We start from the raw sequence: 9,870 nt of genomic DNA, 5'->3' as shown, positions 1-9,870 counted from the left end.
CGGAGTCAGACTTACAGAATGTGCGAGCATTGTCACCACTTGCATGACACCTTACACTATGCCCGTCCATGCATGTAGCTGTTGGGATTGCGGTAAGTGCCGGTGACAGCACATGCGTGATAACTTCTAATTTGGTGGTGCTTTTCGAGTGTTTGTGAGTTGTTACCTTGTTGAAAGCATTGCTTGAAGTTACTCGGACTCAATTTTGAACGTTAAAACCTAAAGTTTGTCTTTTGACGGTTGAATCCGACGATAAAATGACCGTAGAAGGCTACTTCCTTTCTGGAGGTGTTGTCGATAAAGAACCTTCCTCCTTTTCCTTATGTTGTCAGGAGAGTCGATTATCGCTGTTGTAGTTTGTCAATCGTTGTTTTGATCTTGTTGAGCTTTATTTTGTGTGTGTGTGTGTGTGTGTGTGTGTGTGTGTGTGTGTGTGTGTGTGTGTGTGTGTGTGTGTCCAAGTTAATTGTGTTCATCTTAGTCATGCAAAGGTCAGATGTATGCTCATTGTGTCCGTATCATCTCAACATTTTATTTTAAGTCAGTAAAAAAATCACCCTTGGTCAAAAAAAATACATGCATTCATGCACGATGTGCTGAGATCGGAAAGAAACAAGCACCTCAGCCGAGGCCTAACCAACCGAGGAATACCGGCTCGATTCGCATGTTCGTTTTGCAGCGAAAAAGGTCGTAAAGCTACGTGCTTGTGTTCTTGTGGGCGCATGCGCGACCTATGTGCAAAAGGAGATCGGTCCATCCAGCATGGGAGCTGGAGGCAAGCTGCATGCATGCTAGCTAGGCTGGTCGTATCTCAGTTGTCGTAGATAGATAGCAATTGCTAGGGGGGCAAAATAGAGGAAGAAGCTGCAGAAGCTGGGTTGGTTCGGCTGGAAAGCAAACCAGCTAGGCCGGTAGGGCACTACGGATGTGGGTGTCAGTGTGCACGTACGTCTGCTTGGCCTCCGTTCGATCAAGGTTAATCGCCGAAAAGTGCGAGGAGGGAGGCGCCCAGTGAATGCTGGAGATGACCAGGAGGAGGATCCTCTGACGTTCGACACCCTGCCGTTCTTCCACTGACATGTGGGCCCATATATGAGTGGCCCAACGGCACACAGGGCACGGCAGAGGAATCCAGCATGGCCAAGAGTTGCCCGGCCACATATAGTTGCACTCAAAATTTTGCTTCTTTTCTATTCAAAGATAGGGTGATCCTCGATTTCCATTAATAGAAACCAAAAGCTACAGTTATTCAAACACACAACACCACCGAAAGCATAGTCGTTGCACTCAGCAGTACACAATTGGAAATCGGTTTGCAGATCATTTATCGTGCATGGTAGCGAGCACAAGTCCAGCCACGAACCCTCCTCCTTCGGCGCGCGCGTGCACGCTCTGCCGTCCATGCGCGCACCACCACCAGTCCACCACCGCGCTTCTTGACACTGTAGTACATCTTTGGCTCCCATGCCAGCCTATAAATCCATGTACTCGCGCTCCTCACACTCTCAAACCCAACTGCCACTAACTGTCCAGCTCCTCCTCTGCTTCAGTATAGCATAGCGTCCAAGCTAGCTAGCTAGTGGCTAGATTCCCGGGACAGCGCTCGCGCCTCGGCCTTCCTCGGGGCGTCTATATATAAGCAGGCCTAGTGATCCGAGATTAATCCATCCTTGAGCTGAATCGAGCCAACACAAGCAAATTCATCAGCTTGCAACGCTTTGCTCTAATGGAGGCCCGGACCGCCATTGCGCTGCTCCTCGCGCTCGTGGTCGCCGCGAGCTTCCTCTGCGACGGAGTTCACAGCCGCCACCACCACCACACCAAGCGCCACTCCGTGCGGCCGCCGTCCCACGCACCCGGACCTTTAGGCCCGAGGCGGGCTCCTTCACCGAAGCATGGGTCTCCATCCGCGCCGCCGCCAGCCAGGACGCCGCCGTCGGCCCCTCCAATGCCGGGCGCGCCCGCGCCGGCCCCGTCCGACGACGGCGACAACGTGTACGACGTCATCAAGGACTTCGGCGCCGTCGGGGACGGCGTGACGGACGACACGGACGCGATCAAGACCGCGTGGGACACGGCGTGCCAGGACGACGGGGAGGGCGTCGTCCTCGCGGCCGCCGGGCACTCGTTCCTGGTGCACACCACCACCTTCACCGGGCCGTGCCAGGGCAGCGTCACGCTGCAGATCGACGGCACGATCGTGGCGCCGAGCGAGCCCACGACGTGGCCGGCCAACAGCAAGCGTAACTGGCTCGTGTTCTACAAGGCCGACGGCATGTCGCTGCGCGGCTCCGGGCTCATCGACGGCAAGGGGCAGAAATGGTGGGATCTCCCCTGCAAGCCTCACAAGGGAGGAAGCACCCACGGACCTTGTGACAGCCCGGTGGTGAGTGGCCAAACCCAGCCACGTACTACTGCTTCAAGCCTTTAACAGTATTATTAATGGCCAGTAAGTGATGGATAACTGACGTTGATATCCTCTCCAGGCGCTTAGGTTTTTCATGAGCAACAACGTGACGGTGCAAGGGCTCAGGGTGCAGGACAGCCCGGAGTTCCACTTCCGGTTCGACAGCTGCCGCGGCGTGCACGTCGACAGCCTCTCCATCAGCTCCCCGGCGCTGAGCCCCAACACCGACGGCATCCACGTCGAGAACACCCAGGACGTCCTCATCACCAACACCGTCGTCTCCAACGGCGACGACTGCGTCTCCATCGGCGCCGGCACTCTCAACGTCCACATCGAGAACGTCACCTGCGGCCCCGGGCACGGCATCAGGTTCGCACCCATTTCATTCCTAGCCGTAGCTTTTCTTTATGTTGTATACACTCCAGCGGCATTATTTGCTGACATTGGGTGCTATCATCGCAGCATCGGGAGCCTGGGGAAGCAGGGGTCACGGGCGTGCGTGGCCAACATCACGGTGCGGAACGCGGTGATCCGGCATTCGGACAACGGCGTGAGGATCAAGACGTGGCAGGGCGGCTCCGGTTCGGTGTCGGCGGTGACCTTCGAGAACGTGCGCATGGACGCCGTGCGCAACCCCATCATCATCGACCAGTACTACTGCCTGACCAAGAGCTGCGAGAACGCCACCACCGCCGTCTTCGTCTCCGACATCACCTACGCCGGCATCCGGGGCACCTACGACGTGCGCGGCCCGCCCATCCACTTCGGCTGCAGCGACGCCGTGCCGTGCACCAATATCACCCTCTCCGGCGTCGAGCTGCTGCCCGCCACCGGCGACACCGTCGACAGCCCGTTCTGCTGGAACGTGTACGGCAACACCACGACGCCCATTGTGCCGCCGGTGGCGTGCCTCATAGAGGGCGTGCCCAGGAACGTGGATGATACTAGCAGCTTGAAGTGTTACTGATGAGCGACGTCACGCCGTGGGACGTTCCTTATAGATAAGGAGGTAACTAAAACCAGAGAAAAAAATATATTAGGCCAGGAAAAAAACTTTAGTTAAAGCTTGGTCGTGTAGTATATTACCTATATATTGTATATAGAAAGATGAAAATGTAACAGTATGAGATGATTTGTGTGACAGTTACCAGAGAATATACATGCAGAATGTTCTGGAACTTCTGTTACCATATACTAGTACTTCTTTCTTGTCGACTTATATAGTATAGTGCATATAATATTTTTCAAGAAAATAAACTCTATAATAACTTTTTTTCCAAGAGAAACTTCCATTATTCATCATTGGCAATGGCAGTACAAGGACACAAGAAATAACATAAATTATATACAGGTTCGTAGACCACCTAGCGACGACTATAAGCACTAGGGCAAGAAGAAGGTGCACCACCATCATTGTCCCACTCTCATCGAAGCCAGGAACACTTGTTGTAGTAGGCATTCGAGAAGTCGTCATGCTAAGGACCAGCACACTAGAACAACAACCACCACAGATGAAGAGAAGTGGCATGTGTGTGTTCGAGATGAGTGTATGTATGTGTTTGCAAGCATCACACCTGTAATGTGTTTCTTAATTTTTTTTTTTGGATATACCGCATCAATTTTTTCTACTAGCACATGAATCGGCTCGGGATTTCATCTAGACTTTTCTAACGAAAACTAACTTCGTGAAGTCTGTGAACAAGTACACTCATGGCTTTATGAAATCTATAAGTCCATATTGTGGCCCTGAAAGATGGTCTACGGACATGGACATTTTTTTTAATTTCTGTGTTCTTTGTAGAGACTGCTGTGGCATAATGAATGGATTGAAAATTTCCTCGAAAAAAAAAGATTAGACCCTTCTTTAAGCTCTGGAATCATCAGAGCCATGATCAAGCTCGGTGACACATTTTCCGCAGGATCTAGCATTGTTCCACGCATCTCTGTCGACAATGTACAACCTCCTTTGGTATTCATAGACTTGCTGATGACAAACTTTGTTTTCCGTTAGCTCCCTCTACAACCTCCTTTGGTATTCATAGACTTGCTGATTACAAACTTTGTTTCCCGTTAGCTCCCCGTCCACAGACCCTTCCCGCACGGCCACAACTTATAAAACCCAAATTGACAAAGGGGGCACTGTGGATCTCAAACATTATCAAGGACTCAAGGTACAATAATAGATACTACATGACCTAGCAAAAGGCACAATAAAGGTATCACCGAATGTGCGGCAAGAATTAAACAAAAGCAATCCGGGGGCCTTGCAACGCATGCCTAGTAACTTTCTGTCCTGATAACGCCACCCACATAACACATAATAGAGTGAGAGAAAGGCGCGCGACGACTCTAGACGACTTAGCTAGTGTGCACCTCAAAAGCTATGAAATAACTGTCTTCAAAATACTACTATCTTGTTATCACGGCCATTTTTCAGTTTTTTTAGGAGTGAAAACAAGAACCTATGTAAGACCTAACCAACCAAGAAGTGTCGGCCCAATTCGCATGTTGGTTTGCAGCAAAGGGAAGGTGGTAAAGTCATGGATTAGCTAGTGTTCTTGTGGGCGCGTGATGACCTATACGCAAAGCGAGATCGATCGATGGAGGGAGAGCTGGCCGGTGCATGTTGGCACGCAAAGTAGTACGGTGCTACTCTGTAATTGCTACTCGATCCCACATACATGATCATCAGCCTGTATATGATGGTCGTCCGATCGACGTTGGGTGGATGCATCATGCAGACAGGATAGGACTAGCTTAGGCATAATCGTACGCAAGGAGGAGGAGGAAAAAGCGGAGCCCCGAGGAGCAGGCAATCTCGGAGCGCCACTCACAGTGCACCCGCACCGGCGCGATCGACACCCATGCACATGCAACATGGCTCGGAAATCGGATTCGATCAAGGCGTGAGTGATGGAGAGCTCGGTGCCCGGCCTGTTCTCGCGACGATCGATTGGCGATTGCGCCCCGCACGCTCGATTGCGCCGGCCGGCAAGCAGATCGCCGGGCATGCTCGCGTTGCGGCGTGACACATGACGCATCACGCGCGGGGTGGGATGGAAGAGAATGGGGTGGACGGCCGGGTCGGCGGGCGGGCGGGCGCACGCATGTGGTGGCGGGGCGGCCGGAGTCAGTCAGTCCCAAAAGGTGGAGAGGCACTGCCGTCGCTACCACTACGTAGCCCACCCACGGCTAGGCTGACCGCCTCACCCCAATATGATATGTGTATTTCGCGCTCTCGCGTGGAGGGTGGCGATGGCATGCGCGGCATCCAGTTGCGGCGTTGCGTCCGTGTGTTGGCCGGCCGGGTTGCTTTCTTTGCAATTTGCATAGTGCTGCTGCACGTGCTAGAATATTCTAGTCGCTTCTAAGCTTTTGGCTGTCGGATTGAAAACTTACCAGATGTGGTGGAGTTTGTGGTTACCGGAGAACACAGCCAATTTCCCGGCCAGAATTTCTGAAGAATTCTGTTTTTGAAATGTACTCCATCCGTCACAAAATAAGTGTACAAGCGTGAGACACTTATGTTGGGACGGAGTAAGTACATATTAGTAGTATACACAGCTATGATTTTCAGTTTGCATTTTTTCTTGCCGAGGCTGAGATGGCTGAATTTCGACCATTTCAAAAATTTCAGCAAAATTCCGAACAAAATTGCAGGATTGTAATTTTAAATTTTGGACGAGATTTGACCAAATTTTGAACAGACCAAAATTATTTGGCCAAAAGAAAAAAAATCCTGAAATCCAATTTTTTTCGACCGAAAATGAAATCTCTGTTAGTATATTATAGAGACAACTTTTCCCCTACGAACGCGACTAGGGTTTCTCTTCTCCTAGGTGATTCTGCTCGCCTTCGAGTCCTAGCCATCTCCGTCCGGCCTCCTGGTTTGGGATCCTTGCTGTCCGCCCCGGCCGGCATCCTGACCTCGATTGGATGGCGTCCCCCTCTGATGCTCACTCCGCCACGAGAGGCGGCGACTGCCAAGTACGATCTTGGAGATGTTTTTGATTAGTTGAATCTCGATGATGAAGAGTTCGATGATGTTGAGATTGAGAAAGATGAAACAGTGCTCAATGAAAGCGTATGTTGGCTTGCCCTAGCTAGGATTTCACACCGAGAAAACTTTCCATCAATCTGCGTTTTACATGAATACGAGAGTGATGTGGAATCCGGTGCAAAGTGTAAGGTTTCGGCCTGTTGGACGTAATATGTTCATCGTTCACGCGTCCTGCCTGGGGATTGGGAACGCATGATGGTGCAAGGTCTTTAGTGTTGGAAATATGCCCTAGAGGCAATAATAAAATAGTTATTATTATATTTCCTTATTCATGATAATTGTCTATTGTTCATCTATAATTGTATTAACCGGAAACCGTAATATATGTGTGAATACATAGACCACAGCATGTCCCTAGTGAGCCTCTAATTAGCTAGCTCGTTGATCAATAGATGGTTATGGTTTCCTGACCATGGACATTGGATGTCATTGATAACGAGATCACATCATTAGGAGAATGATGTGATGGACAAGACCCAATCCTAAGCATAACACAAGATCGTGTAGTTTGTTTGCTAGAGCTTTTCTAATGTCAAGTATCTTTCCTTAGACCATGAGATTGTGCAACTCCCGGATGCCGTAGGAATGCTTTGGGTGTATCAAACGTCACAACGTAACTGGGTGACCATAAAGGTGCACTATAGGTATCTCTGAAAGTGTCTGTTGGGTTGGCACGAATCGAGACTGGGATTTGTCACTCCGTATGACGGAGAGGCATCTCTGGGCCCACTCGGTGATGCATCATTATAATGAGCTCAATGTGACTAAGGAGTTAGCCACGAGATCATGCGTTACGGAACGAGTAAAGAGACTTGCCGGTAACAAGATTGAACGAGGTACGGGGATACCGACGATCGAATCTCGGGCAAGTAACATACCGATGGACAAAAGGAATTGTATACGGGATTGATTGAATCCCCGACATCGAGGTTCATCCGATGAGATCATCATGGAACATGTGGGAGACAATATGGGTATCCAAATCCCGCTATTGGTTATTGGCCGGAGAGATGTCTCGGTCATGTCTGCATGGTTCCCGAACCCGTAGGGTCTACACACTTAAGGTTCGGTGACTCTAGAGTTGTAACGGGAAACTGTATGTGGTTACCCAAAGTTGTTCGGAGTCCCAGATAAGACCCTGGACGTCACGAGGAGTTCTGGAATGGTCCGGAGGTGAAGATTTATATACGGGAAGTCTAGTTTCAGTCGTCGGAAGGTTTCAGGGTTATCGATATTGTACCAGGACCACCGAAAGGTGTCCGGGGGTCCACCGGGTGGGGCCACCTACCTGGGGGGGGGCAAGTGGGATGAATATGGGTAGGAACCAGCCCCCTAGTGGGCTGGTGTGCCCCCCAAGGGCCCAAGGTGCCTAGGGTTGGAAATCCTAGGGGGTGTGGGCGCCTCCCACCTGCTTGGGGGGCAAGTCTCCCCCCTTGGCCGCCCCCCTCTAGATGCATCTAGGGGGGTCGGCCCCATCTCCCCTTCACCCTATAAATAGAGGGGTGGTGGGAGGGCAGCCGCACCTCAGCCCCTGGCGCAGCCATCCCCCCTCCTACACCTCCTCCTCCATTGAGCTTGACAAAGCTCTGCCGGAGAACCACGAGCTCCAACACCACGCCGTCGTGCTGCCGGAGTTCTCCCTCAAATTCTCCTTCCCCTTGCTGGATCAAGAAGGAGGAGACGCCCCCGAGTTGTACGTGTGTTGAACGCGTTGGCGCCGTCTGTTCGGCGCTTGGATTGAATCTTCCGTGATTTGAATCACCGCGAGTACGAATCCATTAACCGCATTCTTGTAACGCTTCCGCTTAGCATCTTCAAGGGTATGCAGATGCACTCTCTCTTTCGTTGCTAGCGTCTCCTAGATTGATCTTGGTGACACGTTGGAATTTTTTTGAATTATTACTATGTTCCCCAATAGTGGTATCAGAGCTAGGTCTATGCATAGATTCTATGCACAAGTAGAACACAAGTAGTTGTGGGCGATGATTTGGTCAATTTGCTTACTAGTCCTGTATTGATTCGGCAGCATTGTGGGATGAAGTGGCCCGGACCGACCTTACACGTACGCTTACGTGAGACAGGTTCCACCGACTGACATGCACTTGTTGCATAAGGTGGCTAGCGGGTGTCTGTCTCTCCCACTTTAGTCGGATCAGATTCGATGAAGAGGGTCCTTATGAAGGGTAAATAGCAATTAGCATATCACTGTTGTGGCTTTTGTGTAGGTAAGAAACGTTCTTGCTAGAAACCCATAGCAGCCACGTAAAACATGCAACAACAATTAGAGGACGTCTAACTTGTTTTTGCAGGGTATGCTATGTGATGTGATATGGCCAAAAGGATGTGATGAATTATATATGTGATGTATGAGATTGATCATGTTCTTGTAATAGGAATGACAGCTTGCATGACTATGAGTATGACAACCGGCAGGAGCCATAGGAGTTGTCATAATTTATTGTATGACCCGCGAGTCAATGTTGGGGAATGCAGTAATTTCAAAAACAAATCCTACGATCATGCAAGATCTATCTAGGTGATGCATAGCAACGGGGGGAGAGTGTGTCCACGTACCCTCATAGACCGAAAGCGGAAGCGTTATGTAACGCGGTTGATGTAGTCGAACATCTTCGCGATCCAACCGATCAAGTACCGAGCGCATGACACCTCCGCGATCTGCACACGTTCAGCTCGGTAATGTCCCTCGAACTCTAGATCCAGCTGAGGCTGAGGGGGAGTTCCATCAGCACGTCGGCATGCTGACAGTGATGATGAAGTTACCGGCGCAGGGCTTCGCCTAAGCACTACGACGATATGACCGAGGTGGAAAACTGTGGAGGGGGCACCGCACATGGCTAAAAGATCAACTTGTGTATCTATGGGGTGCCCCCTCCCCCGTATATAAAGGAGTGGAGGAGGGGGCCGGCCGGCCTCAAGGGGTGCGCCCCAAGGGGTGGAATCCTACTCCAAGTAGGAGTAGGTTCCCCCTTTCCTAGTCCAACTAGGAGGGGAAGGAAGGAGGGGAAGGAGAGAAGGAAAGGGGGGGTCGCCCCCTAGTCCAATTCACTTTGGGCTAGGGGGGGGGTGCCCCACCTTGGCCTGCCTCCTCTCTTCCACCACTTGGCCCATGAGGCCCAATAACCCCCCGGGGGGTTCTGGTAACCTCCCGGTACTCCGGTTTTATCCGAAACTTCTCTGGAACACTTCCGGTGTCCGAACATAGCCGTCCAATATATCAATATTTATGTCTCAACCATTTAGAGACTCCTCATCATGTCCGTGATCACATCCTAGACTCTGAACAATCTTCGGTACATCATGTCACATAAACTCATAATACCAATCATCATCGAACGTTAAGCGTGCGGACCCTACGGGTTCGGGAACTATGTAGACATGACCG

The 9,870-nt window shown here is 50.9% G+C and overlaps 1 protein-coding gene across 1 annotated transcript; it reads left to right on the top strand.

Annotated features, from left to right (window-relative positions):
• The first annotated feature begins 1,458 nt into the window (after positions 1 to 1,458).
• On the top strand, positions 1,459 to 3,585 carry LOC123137922 (polygalacturonase At1g48100). Its single transcript, XM_044557818.1, has 3 exons — positions 1,459 to 2,386; positions 2,487 to 2,776; positions 2,870 to 3,585. The coding sequence occupies exons 1-3, from the start codon at positions 1,727 to 1,729 to the stop codon at positions 3,372 to 3,374; spliced, it is 1,455 nt and encodes a 484-aa protein (XP_044413753.1). The 5' UTR covers positions 1,459 to 1,726; the 3' UTR covers positions 3,375 to 3,585.
• Positions 3,586 to 9,870: the final 6,285 nt, after the last annotated feature.

The sequence above is a fragment of the Triticum aestivum genome, chromosome 1B (genome assembly GCF_018294505.1).
Source record: "Triticum aestivum cultivar Chinese Spring chromosome 1B, IWGSC CS RefSeq v2.1, whole genome shotgun sequence".
Taxonomy (NCBI): domain Eukaryota; kingdom Viridiplantae; phylum Streptophyta; class Magnoliopsida; order Poales; family Poaceae; genus Triticum; species Triticum aestivum.
The sequence above is the reverse complement of the archived record's forward strand: the minus strand, read 5'-3'. Positions and strand labels throughout refer to the sequence as shown.

Coding starts and splice junctions, on each gene's coding strand:
- LOC123137922 (XM_044557818.1), top strand. CDS start 1,727: ATGGAGGCCCGGACCGCCATTGCGCTGCTCCTCGCGCTCGTGGTCGCC. Junction 2,387..2,486: donor GACCTTGTGACAGCCCGGTG/GTGAGTGGCCAA, acceptor TATCCTCTCCAG/GCGCTTAGGTTTTTCATGAG. Junction 2,777..2,869: donor GGCCCCGGGCACGGCATCAG/GTTCGCACCCAT, acceptor CTATCATCGCAG/CATCGGGAGCCTGGGGAAGC.